Below are 14263 nucleotides of genomic sequence, written 5' to 3' on the forward strand. Positions count from 1 at the left end.
TAAGTCTGACTAAGTCTGGGTACAAGAGAACTAGTCTAACTAAGTCTGACTAAGTCTGGGTACAAGAGAACTAGTCTAACTAATGCGGGGTACACACATAAGGATTTTTTGGCCGGTTTTGGCCCGATTTTCGGATGTCTGAAAACAACAGAAAACGCCCGGTTATCAGATGGATCTTAAAATTTTCCTATAACAAAATCCTGTGGTGTGAGGTGTGTTAAGAGTCACTTCTCTTCAATTGTGCAATCAACTCTCCCGGCAACCTGCTCGGAAAATGGGCGTGGCCGGCAATCGTAAATGTGAAATGCGTTCAATACTTCCAACCAGAAACCATAGGGTTGCCAGATTGTTTGGTGAAATTAGCTGTTTTAGACTGTGGTTAGGGTGGAAAATGTCATTCCCATCTGGCAACCCTGCTCGCCAATCAAGAAGCGTGGGGAACGAGACTAGAGAGTTTGGAGTCTGTCGTAATGAAACTCTTTATGTCTGTGGGGTGCTGAAATGGGGAAATTGGCGCACACCACACACAACACGATCAAGGCTGTTCAAATCCAAGATTTTGTTTCTTCATGTGTGGGGTCTGTCTCAGATAAGATTTCTGTTAAGATTTTGAAATTCCTTATGTGTGTACCCCGCTTAAGTCTGACTAAGTCTGGGTACAAGAGAACTAGTCTAACTAAGTCTGACTAAGTCTGGGTACAAGAGAACTAGTCTAACTAAGTCTGACTAAGTCTGGGTACAAGAGAACTAGTCTAACTAAGTCTGGCGGCGTAGCCTGGTGCAAGTGGTGCTGGGAGGCGGATACATCCGGTGAATCTGACCAGCGCAACGGACGCCACAGACGAGTACAGGGGGGTTGAGAAAGGTGCTTTGCAGGGCGTCTGCGTGGCGTAGCTCACTAAAGAGCATGCCACGTAATCGCAGGGTCCCTGGGTCGATTCCGGCCATCGACCTATCCTGCATGTCATCCCTCCTCTCTCTCTCTCACCCATCCTTCCTGTCAATCTCTACTGTCTCTATCCCAATAAAGCAGAAATGCCCTAAAAACATATACATGTATACAAAAAATAAAATAAATAAATAAATGAAAAGAAACAAAACAAAACAAACAAAAAAAACTTTGTTTTCTAACAAAGCATTGACTGTAACACTGTTCACTTGCAAAATGATGGCATGGGAGACGTGATCGTCTAAACAGCATGTTTCGTTTCGTGCAAGTCTGGTTGTAGACACGGAGCAGGGCAGAACGGCAGCGGAGTGGCGAGCCTTAAGGGGGCGTGGAGACTTGGCGTCCCCAGTGTTTACGTCTCGGGCCCCCAGAATCCCAATAGAAGAGATGATAACATGCGTTCCGAGATTGAGAGTACCCGTGTTTTTGAAAGTACCTCACCACACCCATAGGTTTGATTTGGGTATCCACACCCAAAGCTGCAGTATTTTCAGTGTGTGTTTGTGTGCATGGGGTGTGTGTGTGTGTGCGGGGACTGGAGATGTATATTGTGTGGGTGTGTCTGTGTGGGTGTATGAGTCTGTTGGTGTGTGTGTGTGTCTGTTTGTGTGTGTGTGTGTGTGTGTGTGTGTGTGTGTGTGTGTGTGTCTGTGTGTGTGTCTGTGGGTGTGTGTCTGTGGGTGTGTGTGTTTCTCTGTTTTGGAATTGTAGATCATTTCACTGGATGAGTTGTCTCTCTCACACGCAGTCACGTTTGGCCCCAATGTGTGTGGTGACTAAGGGGTTTCTGTACCGTTGCACGCAAGGCTTTTAGGTGTGTGTGTGTGTGTGTGTCAGTCAGTCAGTCAGTCAGTCAGTCAGTCAGTCAGTCAGACACTGGCTGGTTTTCCCCAGGGAAGCCAGGTGGATAGCATCAGTACAACGTGAGCACGTACCTCAAACGACCCTGACACATAATCCTTGCATGTGTGACCCTTGAGTGTGAATTAAATGTGTGGTGTAATGATGTGTGTCTGTCTGTGTGTGTGTGTGAGAGTGTGTGAGAACTTTAACATGTATCTCTGTGTTGGTAGCAGATGCCTAAAACAGTTTGAGGGTAGGATGTGTGTGTGTGTGTGTGTGTGTGTGTGTGTATGTATGTATAATGATGTGTGTGTATAATGATGTGTGTGTGTGCTGGTCAGTGTGAGCAGAAGACAGTGTAACACTGGAGTGGTGGTGCGGTGTGTGCGTGCGTGTGTGCGTGAAAGAGAGAAAGAGTGAGAACTTTAAGATCTATCTCGGTGTTGGTAGTAGATGCCTAAAAGAGTTTGAGGGTAGGATGGGGTGTGTGTACGTGTGTGTGTGCTCAGTACAGTAATGAGTGTGTGTGTCTCCAGGCTGACGTAGCAGTGTTGGTGGTGGACGCCAGCAGGGGAGAGTTTGAGGCGGGCTTCGAGGCGGGGGGCCAGACGCGGGAGCACGGCCTGCTGGTCCGTTCGCTGGGCGTCACGCAGCTCGCCGTCGCCGTCAACAAGATGGACCAGGTCAGAACGTTACCATGACAACCTGCTATAGCCATACCAATCTTACCATGGCGACCGGTGAACTGTACAGCCACTTGGGAACACTAAAACTGTGTGTGTGTGTGTGTGTGTGTGTGTGTGTGTGTGTGTGTGTGTGTACAGGTGAACTGGCAACAGGAGAGGTTCCAAGAAATTCTCTCCAAACTGGGACACTTCCTGAAGCAGGCAGGCTTCAAGGTGAGCATGTAACAGTCGGTCTTAAACAGTTATCATCATCATCATCATCATCATCATCGTCATTTGAGGTCAATTATTCCTATTTACGGTTAGGGCATCATTTGTTCTGTCATGTTGGTGTATTCATCTCAGGACAGTGTTTGCAGTTCAAAGTAACACTGGGTACAGGCGAAAAGTAGTGACCACTGCATTAGGATCAGTTGCTAGAGGATGGCCCCTGGTTTTGGCATTGATTACTTTTTCTTATGAAGACTGATGGATAGATGATTCACTTACAACAAATACATTTTGTCTAAGTAAGTCGTTTTGGATAAAGGCGCCTGCCAAATGCCTAAAATAAGTAGCATTAAAATGTCAGTATGCGACCTTCGACCTTCACTGTTCGGTGGTGTGACCTTGTGTTTGTTTGCCCTCCCAGGACTCTGATGTGTATTATATCCCTACGAGCGGTCTCTCAGGAGAGAACCTCACCACCAAGAGCTGTGTCCCCGAGCTCACATCCTGGTACTCTGGACCCTGCCTGGTAGAACAGATCGGTACGGGCGCTCTTATTGTCACAGAACAACACTCGGCGATGGAGTATGTCTGTGTGATATACACTCTTCAACTCTTGTCAAAGGCTGAGAGTTGCCTGGGTGAATCATGTTGTGCTTGTGTGTGTGTGCGCGCGTGTGTGCGTGCACATCTGACTCAGTATTGAAAGTGGTGATGCGGCCTGTAGGCATGGTAATGCTGCAGAGGAATTACCCTGAGCGAGTGACTGTGGTATCAGTGGACATTTTTCTCACTGCCTTTCTTTCTCCCTCCCTTTATCTTCTCTCTCTGTCTCTCTCTCTCTCTCTCTCTCTCTCTCTCTCTCTCTCTCTCTCTTTCTCCATAGATTCCTTCAAGCCCCCCCAGAGGTCTATAGACAAACCATTTAGACTCTGTGTCTCAGATGTGTTCAAAGGTGAGCTATCAGTCCATACATAAACACACACATTCACCCTGAGCAATAATGACTAATGTAATAGTCACCTGGCGTAACCCTGAAATCTTTTTAAAGATCTTTCACAGAAAGAGAGAGAGCGTGTACATGCATGTGTGTGTGAGAGAGAGAGACTAGAGAGATGTTCTATCACTGTGGTTCCAAGTTCCAACCCTCAAGTCAAGTCATCTTTATTTATAAAGCACATTTAAAACAACTTGCGCTGACCAAAGTGCTGTCCATGGATTAAAATCACAATAAAGACAATAAAATGACAATATATAACACAAATAATAACGCAAGCATAAAGACATACATAGAAAGTACATAAAGAACAGCAACGGGCACAAATAAAAAAACACATTAAGGAAACCTTGAAGAATATAAGTATAAGCCTGGATTTAAAGGGATCGATGGAGGGGGCAGATCTGAGGGGGTTGCTATTCCACCGTCTAGGGCAGGGGTCGGCAATAGGCGGCCCGTGGGCCATTGCTGGCCCGTCACCAATAATATTTGGCCCAGCAGATTATTTTGAGAATCCACTTTATTATTATTTTTATTTTTTTATTTTTTATTTTTTTACAATATCGGACCGACAGTCCCACACCGCGCCTATAATGTCCGAATAGAGAATCTACCACCACCTGAATAATGCTTATTGTACTTTTATTCATGTTGAGAGTGAATGACACAGGGACAGACAATCAGGCAGCGGGGTGCACCGAAGCGCACTGACGCTGAACCCCTCATAGTGAATCATAAGCAGGTGGACACGGCGTGGTGCTGAAATAGCCGACATGCGGTGTGTGGTTTGAAAAAAAAATAACATCAGCTCATTAAATCATTCAAACGTAATGTTTACGTATGTGACTGCAACACACATATGAACAGTAACAAAGCAAATTCTGTTTAATTTTCTGAAAAACATTGACAACAAAATCGGCGCAAAAGTGGTGGTAGGCCTATGCTCCTGAAACGACAGAGCAAACGCGCTATTAGGGATAATAAGTACAATGAGCCATAAGCCATTCATTAAAAATATACAAAATACAATTAGGTTATTAAATACAATAACGACAGGCTTGGTACTCACTTAATGTGAAAAGTGGCATCTCCCATCGGTCACTATTTGCTTGATATCTGGTGATATTGACGTCACTTTAATCCGCAGGCATTTTTTAAATTTTTTTATGCATCTATCGATTCCTTCGTGCGCCTTTCATTGAGGAAAAGGACGACTCGCATGTATAGAAAGGGAACATTGTGAGCACGGAAGATGTGAGTCTCACAACGGCTTTGCATTGATGAAGGTAGGATGAACGTATAGTTCGCTGTCCATTCCTGTTTAAATGCCCTGTTTTCACCGTCAACTTTCCTCTTTAGACCTTTGGAGAGTGACATTATGTTTCTCTTGCTAGTTAGCAGGTTAAATGTTTAGCTAACTTCACCCGACACGCAAACAACCAATCCAATAATAAATAATGTGACCTTGTCTGGAGGAGGGGGGAATCATTCAGAAACTACGTTTCAACGTTGTTGAGAATCACAACACAAACTCACTAGTCAAGCCTAATACTGTAACGAAATGGATTGGACTGCTACCTAGTTAATTATAACACTACTTTACATTGTTAGCAGGCTCACAAAACAAGCTGTGTTAGTTGACTAGCGATGTGTACATTTCTCGAAAGAAAAGTCAAAGCATTAGAACGTGTCACATTTTTAAACAATCAATTACTTAAATTATGTTCGGGCCCGCCATCTAGTGGCAAAAAAAAAATTGGGCCCGAGGCCAAACCTAATTGCCGACCCCTGGTCTAGGGGCTGCGACAGAAAAGGCACGGTCACCCCTGAGCTAGAGCCTGGACAGCCAGGTGCCCTAAGCTAGATGACCTGGGGGACCTGGAGGTGGAATAAGGGGTTAAAAGGTATGCGATGTAGGAGCGGGCCTGCCCATTCAGAGCTTTGACTCTCTCTCTCTCTGTTTTCAGATCAGGGCTCAGGTTTCTGTGTCACAGGGAAGATCGAGGCGGGGTACATTCAGACTGGAGACAGAGTCCTGGCCATGCCCCCCAACGAGACCTGCACTGTCAAAGGTAAAGGGTCTGTGGGTGTGTGTGCAGGTGTGGTGGTGGTTTGGGTGTGTGAGTGTGGAGGTGGTTATGGTGGGTGTCTGATATGGTTGTGGAATGTGGCAAGCCTGGACCAAAGCACAGTGATGCAACAGTGCCACCTTGAGGTGTTTAAAAACATGTACTCTCTTCCTGTGGGTGCATTTTTTCTCTCTCTCTCTCTCCCCATCTCTCTCCCCAACTATCTCAATCTGTTGTTCTCTCTTTCTGACTGTATGGTTGTCAGGTGGTTTCTTTTGACCATATATGGTCATTTTGTGGTCTTCCTCTGACCGTGCGATCTCTATAGGTATCACTCTCCATGATGAGCCCCTGGACTGGGCCGCAGCGGGCGACCACGTCAGCCTCACGGTCACAGGCATGGACATCATCAAGATCAAGTGAGTGGACAAACCTCCATTTTGTTTCTTAATCCATTCGGCGGTTGTATGCCGGAAAAAGGTTTGACACCATACGTAGCTATGTTAATAACTCCCCCATACATTTACCATCTTGTACCAATTCCCAAAACACTCTTCTACTCACAGGATGTATGGCATTGTCTCTACAGCCAGCAGGCAGGCAGGGGGTGTATGTGGTAGTGGTGGACATGTACACCATGTTGTGTGTATTCATGTTATCATGTTTCTTGTCCTGTCCAGTGTGGGCTCTGTGTTCTGTGACATCAAGGAGCCAATCAGAGCCTGCTCCCGCTTCAGGGCCAGAGTCCTTCTCTTCAACATCGAGGTCCCCATCACGCAAGGCTTCCCCGTGAGTATAGTATACGCACGCACGCACACACACACGCACGCACGCACGCACGCACACACACACTGGAGTGGTGGAGGATTTCTCACATAGGTAGCTAAACATGTGCCTGTTTTAACTGTTTACTTGAAGAAAATAATTCGGTACAACCAAAAATAATCATTCGGTACAACCAGAAATCTGGTTAAATATAAATATAATGGTTGTGCCGAATGATGACAATCTATGTTAGTCCTATTTGCACATCTTTGGGTGCAAAATATAAAATATATTATTAATGGAAAATGTGTTATACATCATTTAACTTTTTAACTTTTTGCACTTCTGAAAACCTTATCCGTCATTGACCCAAATACACACAAACAGACACATGCTACTTCTCAAAAGGTAACTAGCTTCAGCCACAAGCTCTTACCTTGCGATAGCGTTGTAGCTCTGAAAACAGTCGTTTTATAGCCGCGTTATGTGACGTCAAATGTCATCATGACCATTATGATGATGACGTCATCCGTCTGCGTTTTGGCCGCATCCACGTGACTGCCTCTTGTAGAATCAAATTACTTGGTTCCATTATGACGTTGAACCCAGTGTGTGCTCCGGCGGAGTAACCTACTGTTTCATACTTCCTAGATAACTTATGTCTCTTATTATTTCAATACACCAGATCACCCGTCTGTCATTTCATTGCTAATACACTTAGTCCAGAAACATTGAAGAAGAACATTGATGAAGTTGATTTCAAGTAGGCCTACATATACCTGTCAACGCTCCCGTTTATAGTATAGAAACATACCTCATTGGCCACTGATGTATGTAGCCGCTATGCGACTGACTGTCTATCCCTGTATTCCATGTATTATTTGAGTCCTTCTTCTGCCACTAGGGGGCATAGTTGTCTAGAGTCTTTCGCCTAGGCCATCTAGTGGTGTTTTGTTTAGTGCTGCTTCTTGCTCCACACTTCCTGGTTTCTATGACTACAAGAAAACTACCGTTTTTTACAGCATCAATGTTCTTGCCCCATCATTAGTCATCGTGTAGTTTCTAACCCTTTGAGATTAGACATTTTGTTCCAATCAGAGGGCTTGAATCTGCATTGCACTTTTACACGATACCTCTCTTTGCCATTCAAGTTAAATCAGAGGATGATATTATTTAAATATGGGGGAAAAGAAGTGCTGAATTTATTTAATTATCCACACTCCCCTCACAGCTATACACTTCTGGTTTTCAGAGGAGGAACTTTGTATGCAAACATTTATTATTATTTTTTTAAATATGAGATTATTGGTTATTCATTCAGCCTCACCTTCCTAGAACATTCTTGTAACCAAAAGTCAATATTGTCTCAGTACTTAGAACAAGCACACACCCATGCACGCACGTACGCAGGCAGGCAAATTGGATTAGATTCAACGTTATTGTCATTGCACAAGTACAAGTGAGACTGAGACAACTAAATGTAGCTTGGCATCTAACCAGATGCAGATGTACCAGATGTAGACATGCAAGGTATTACAGTATAGGTATACAGTGAGTATAAATAAGTGAATATACGTGACATGAATATCAATATGATATGCACAGTTATGATATATACAGTATGATATGTACAGGACAAGGGCAATAGGTCTTGAGGTATGTAGCATAATAATAATAATGCATTTTATTTATAGGCGCCTTTCAGAGCACTCAAGGACACAGCATATGTAATATGTATAATTAGAGACTAGTATATACAGTAAATATCGTATGCGCAAACAAGCAGTAGTGTTAAGTTGAGGGCCTGAGTGTGCAGCTAAAATGTGTGCCATGCAGTCAGTCAGTCAGTCATGTGTTTGTGACGGGTTCTATGTGTATGAGTCATCAGTCAGTCAGTCAGTCAGTCAGTCAGTCATGTGTTTGTGACAAGTTCTATGTGTATGAGTCATCAGTCAGTCAGTCAGTCAGTCAGTCAGTCAGTCAGTCAGTCAGTTAGTTAGTTAGTCAATCACATGTTTGTGACAGGTTCTATGTGTATGAGTCATCAGTCAGTCAGTCAGTCAGTCAGTTAGTTAGTTAGTCAATCACATGTTTGTGACAGGTTCTATGTGTATGAGTCATCAGTCAGTCAGTCAGTCAGTCAGTCAGTCAGTCATGTTTTTATGACCGGTTCTAAGTGTATGAATCAGTCAGTCAGTCAGTCAGTCAGTCTAAGTGTATCGTTCTGTGTTCAGGTCCTGTTGCACTACCAGACAATTAGTGAGCCGGCCACCATAAGGAAGCTGGTCAGTATTCTACACAAGAGCAGTGGAGAGGTGCTCAAGAAGAAACCAAAGTGAGTGTCAAAGCCAGGTGGTTTACTCCATGTGGTTTACTCCATGTGCTTGTGCAGTCTCTTGTTAAACAAATGCAATCAATGTTGCCATAAGCATTTGGGAAGATTTGTCATTGTAAGAGCATTTAAATACACCAAATATTTCGCAATCAATATTTTTAGAAGCATGTGTGTTTGGTTAACTAAATGGTCTGTTGTATAGGTATTTCCTGAACATTTTTTTTTAGGTGTTGAGGTGGTGCATGTTGTTTATGGTTGTGTACGGGTTTGGATGGAAGGTTTATGTATGTTTAAATGTTTGTTTATGGTTGTGTTGGTTTTCATTGGATGGTGTATGTTTTTTTGTTTTGTTTTGTTTTTTTACATTTATGTCTGCAGGTGTTTGGGTAAAGGTATGAATGCGATAGTGGAGATCCAGACCCAGAGGCCTGTGGCGTTGGAGTTGTATAAGGACTTCAAGGAGCTGGGACGCTTCATGCTACGTTACGTAGGCTCAACCATCGCTGCCGGGGTTGTCACAGAGGTAAACTGTTGGGGTTTTGTACCCCATTTTGTTAGCATAATAGTATGCCAAAACCGACTGCTTTCAATTACTGCTTTCAATTTTCAGTACTTGCAATTGCATCCTGCAGTATTCTAAAATCACTTTTAATCAAATGCCATTTTTCGCATTTTCTAAATATCACCGTTGGTCTGTCTATGCCTGCCTGCTGGGTTTATCAACCATATATCTCAATATTTTAAACTTGGTTTGTCTTGTGTGTTTATCCATCAATGCAGATCAAAGAGTGATGACCCTTTTGATCCAGTTTGATCCAGTTGGAACCAGTCAATCAGATCAAGAGACTGCATGCGACTGCAGACCAAGTGCAATTCTTTAAGAGACTGTCATTTCATGGACTGAAGTCTTCACATCCATCCATCCTTTCATCAATCCATCCATTCATCCATCCAGTGCAGTACCTTCCTAACCTGAAGCAAAACGTAACTGCAACTACCCACATCAACAATGTCAGTGACATTGCCCATAAAACCCCACAAAGTTCATTACCCTCTTCCTGAAAGACAATTCCACTGAATGATGTTTTTATTTTCAAAATGATTTATTCTTTTTGTTTTATTCAGGGTGAAGTAATGTATTAGTTCATCTTTTTTTGACTGAAATATTTAAGAACAGGGGACAATTCTGCCTGTGCTCAGGCAATATGTTAAGGAGAAGAGACCAGGAAGTGGAAGCAACATAAGAGTATTTACATTCACCCAAAATATCACACAACAAAATGTGGAAAAAGTCCAGGGGGGTGAATACTTACTGAAGCACTGTACATTTGCTAGGGCAGAACTATCATTCATGCTCTACAATTTTTACAAATTATACTCTTAACCATGAGGGTTTACACAAAACGGGAAGCTTGAGTCTCACTGGAAGGATAATGCAAGGATAATAGTTAATGTGGTTTCGGAATACATATCTTGCTTTTATAGGGTCTCTAATTTGCATTGGAATCAACTTCACACTGTGTGGATCAGGTTGTCATTATAAACTGAGCAAATGGAGAGGAACAAAACCGTAGCTGCGTCATGCTATGGGTAAGATAGTCACCCGCAGGGACTGGGGAGTTTGTCAGGATCAAGAGACAATTATGAAATTAGCTGAGTTGGTACTAACAGCCTAATCCACATATTGTGTAATTGATTCCCATGCAAAACAGAGACCGTATAAAAACGAATATCGTTTAAAAAAAATGGTCAAAAATAGTTTCAAGTTACACATAAAAGTCCATTCATTTTGAAAGAAGTAAGTGTAACGTTGAATACAGTACTGACACATTTTACGTTTAACCTAATAAGCTATTTAACAACTGATTCCATTCAGAAAAAGTACTTTTTTGTTTGGTTTTGCAGGGAAGAAATTCAGTTACCACCCACTATGCTTTCAAGGACTTATGTAATGAATTTAATGAATTTAATGAAATAAATAAAAATAGCTTTAAGAGTTGAGTAGAAGATGATAGGCCAAGTTCTGTCAGGGAGAGCTCACTTGATTAAAGCAGAGACTTGATGGTGAAGATGGGGGTGAATAAAGATGTGACATCACTACATGACATTATTGTGTTGGTTTGATTGTTTTAATTCGGATGTTGGCTATGCTTGAAATAATGTATTATTACAAAACCATTACAAAACCATTCCTTTTGTAGACGGATTTATATGAATATCAGTTTCCTCACGAAGGTTTGGTACAGACTTTTGGCTATATTTTGTTAATAGCAAGACGTGTCTAATATTGATAATCTGACTAATGTAATTATCACTATGTGCAAAGAATTGTTGGGTTTGTGCTCATAGAAATATGGAAACCTCATTCTTTAGTCAATTAACCTCTAGTACAGTTTGTAAGCCTACCTCTACACGATATCGATTGGTTCATATTCTATGAATAACCAGTTCAAGACTTTGTATTGGTTAAGGGCCATAATCATCTTTGGGTAGATGTGCCACGCAGGTGAAATATTGCCCAGTGGGAGGGCCAGATATGTCCGTTACTCGCTTTTGAACTTGCCAGTATTCCAGCCTGGGACGCTGAAGTGTGCTGTGACAGTGTGCCTGTGTTCTACCACTTTGACAACGACGGTATTATTCGCCAACCATGCCGAAAACTGCAGACCAACGCGCGCATCTGGTTTTGGAGAATTACATAGGAGGAAAGTTCGTCCCATGCTCCAGACACATCGAGTCTTACGACCCATCCACCGGGGAGGTGTACTGCAAAGTGCCTGACAGCGGCGAAGATGAGGTGGGTTAAAAAGCCCGCTGGTCATTCTCGGTCACTATCTGTCTGGTCACTATCTGGTCACTGTCGCGCAACATCTTTGTCTTTTATCCAATCGTGTGATTATTAAACGCGTACAGTGTACACCCACTGTCCACAACATGATGCATGCATGCTCAAGTCGCTGCAATGTAAAGTTTGCCAGTGTCCTGCTTGTAAGATTATAGTTGAATAGACACATTGTAATAATCACTGACAGGAAACGGTGTTGCAACATTTATTGTGTGATGTGATAACATAGGCCCGATATTGCTAAATGCTAAAAAGATGTAGTCTATGCTACTTATTGCAATGCAAGGAAATACAAGACGTTAGCAGAAAATGTACTAATGCTTAGTCACTGGAATGCACCTTTGGTCTTTGCAGTCAACAAACAAGCTAATGATTAAACCCATGCACTCTACTATGTAGTAGTAGTCAGTGGACCCTGAGTTGTTGGGATGCATTTTAACTGACTATTATTTGAAGTTCCCATAGACAATCAATCCTGATTGAAGTATTTTATCACTGAGGATTGGCTGAGTGATGATAATTTGGACACACACACACACACACTCATATTAAACATTAATAACACAAAATACACAGGCACACACGCATCTAATATACACTTCACACACATACAGAATACCAACTCCTTGTCACAACTCCTAAGCACAAATCCGGCCATCTGATTGGTTCCAGGTGGAGGCTGCGGTGCAAGCAGCCAAACAGGCCTTCCCTGATTGGTCAGCACGTAGCCCGGAGGATCGGGGCCAGATACTCAATAAACTAGCTGACCTGATGGAGGCCCACCTGGAGGAGTTCGCCCAGGCCGAGTCCAGAGACCAAGGTACCACATGGGGCCATTATATGCTATTATAGGCTATGGTTTATTCTAACCATGGTCCATGATGACTAACTGTTGTATATGCCATTCAGCACATCATTTTATCCAAAGCAACTTACAGTACAACAAGTACATACACACATTTTGTATTTATGGACCTTTAAATAAAGAATTGAGAATCTATACCGTAACCTCATAGTAATTGTTTGATTTCAAATCCAAACTTTTGGAGTATAGAGCCAAAAGAAGAGTATAGAGCCAAAAGTATAGAGCCAAAAGAAGAATCAAAATGAATGAAAACCTACACTGCCCTGCATGGGACATGCTTCACTGTCCCATTACTTGCGCAGGGCAGTGTAGGTTTTCATTCATTTTGATTTCATAAACTGATGTTGTGAAGTCAATGGGAGATTTATGCAGAAATTCCAGATATACCGTACCCACAAATCTAGGTTAGGATAGGAGTTTGGTCCGTTTGGATGCCATCAGACCTACATGTTTTCAATTGACCCATTTCTTCTGCCTTTGATAAGTTTATCAACCATCCTCTCTCTTTGTGACCATCTGACAGGGAAAACCATTACATTTGCCCGGACCGTGGACATTCCCAGATCGGTGTACAACTTCCGGTTCTTCGCCTCATCCGTCCTCCACCACACCACTGACTGCAGCCAGATGGACCACATGGGCTGTATGAACTACACTGTCCGCAGCCCTGTGGGAGTGGGTGAGTGTGTGAGTGTGTGTGTGTGCGTGTGTGCGTGTGCATGCGTGAGTAGGTAAAAGCCCTTTACATTTTTTAGCCCCTTGAGTGGGTAAAAGCCCTTTAAAGTTTTAACGCTGTTTTGAAGCTTTATAACTCTCTCTCTCTCTCTATTATGTGTGTGTACGTGTACGTGTACATGTGTAGCTGGTCTGATCAGCCCCTGGAACCTGCCCCTGTACCTGCTCACTTGGAAAATCGCCCCTGCCATTGCCACGGGCAACACAGTTGTGGCCAAGCCCAGTGAGATGACCTCAGTCACAGCCTGGATGATGTGCAAACTAATGGAGGAGGCTGGTAGGACTACACTACTGCAGCGAACATAGTGGTCAGAATACTGTTGATAATAACTTCTCTTTTTGGGATTCGATTTGGCGTCCATTAATGGCTGAATCATCATATATCATCACATGTTATTATTATTAACATTATTCTTGGCCAGGGCTCACTTGATTTCTTTGGTTAAATTAAGGATTCATTATTATTGTTATATTTTTTATTTGTATTATTTTAAATCCCTACATCTCTCTCTTCCTCCCTCCGCCCCTCTCTCCTTCTCTCCATCCCTCTCTCCAGGTTTCCCAGCGGGCGTGGTCAACATAGTATTCGGCACTGGCCCACGGGCGGGCGATGCCCTGGTAGGCCACCCAGACGTCCCATTGGTCTCCTTCACTGGCTCCACTGCGACAGCCCAGCGAATCACAGAGCGGAGTGCCCCCTTTTGTAAGAAACTGTCGTTCGAGCTGGGGGGTAAAAACCCTGCTCTGGTGTTCGCCGACACAGACCTGGACCAATGTATCGCCACCACCATCCGCTCCAGCTTCTCCAATCAGGTGAGAGGATTACCCAGAAGGAGCCAATCCAGTGAGAGCATGGCTAGCCAGTCAGGTGTTGGGAAATGTGTAGTCCAATCAGATTTGATGAAGTTCTGCACATAGTTGGTTCAGTTTAAGTGGGGGGCTGTTGGCCTATTTTTTGGGAGGGTGG

The 14263-nt window shown here is 43.2% G+C and overlaps 2 protein-coding genes across 2 annotated transcripts in view; both read left to right on the top strand.

The window, feature by feature from the left end:
* The window catches only part of hbs1l (HBS1-like translational GTPase), a 32004-nt gene extending 21066 nt beyond the window's left edge, over positions 1-10938 (top strand). Inside the window, exons 9-18 of the mRNA XM_080542606.1 lie at positions 2329-2475; positions 2617-2691; positions 3110-3227; positions 3572-3640; positions 5650-5754; positions 6080-6170; positions 6432-6540; positions 8751-8851; positions 9230-9374; positions 9632-10938. Coding sequence (XP_080398732.1) covers positions 2329-2475; positions 2617-2691; positions 3110-3227; positions 3572-3640; positions 5650-5754; positions 6080-6170; positions 6432-6540; positions 8751-8851; positions 9230-9374; positions 9632-9643 — 972 coding nt within the window. The 3' untranslated portion in view covers positions 9644-10938. The remainder of the gene's footprint in view (positions 1-2328; positions 2476-2616; positions 2692-3109; positions 3228-3571; positions 3641-5649; positions 5755-6079; positions 6171-6431; positions 6541-8750; positions 8852-9229; positions 9375-9631) is intronic.
* Positions 10939-11370: 432 nt separating this feature from the next.
* Positions 11371-14263, top strand: part of aldh8a1 (aldehyde dehydrogenase 8 family, member A1) — a 4434-nt gene continuing 1541 nt past the window's right edge. Inside the window, exons 1-5 of the mRNA XM_080524929.1 lie at positions 11371-11648; positions 12369-12516; positions 13085-13240; positions 13424-13573; positions 13853-14140. Of these exons, the coding sequence (XP_080381055.1) occupies positions 11502-11648; positions 12369-12516; positions 13085-13240; positions 13424-13573; positions 13853-14140 (889 nt within the window). The 5' untranslated portion in view covers positions 11371-11501. The remainder of the gene's footprint in view (positions 11649-12368; positions 12517-13084; positions 13241-13423; positions 13574-13852; positions 14141-14263) is intronic.

The sequence above is a fragment of the Nansenia antarctica genome (genome assembly GCF_963989245.1).
Source record: "Nansenia antarctica genome assembly, chromosome: 1".
NCBI lineage: Eukaryota > Metazoa > Chordata > Actinopteri > Argentiniformes > Microstomatidae > Nansenia > Nansenia antarctica.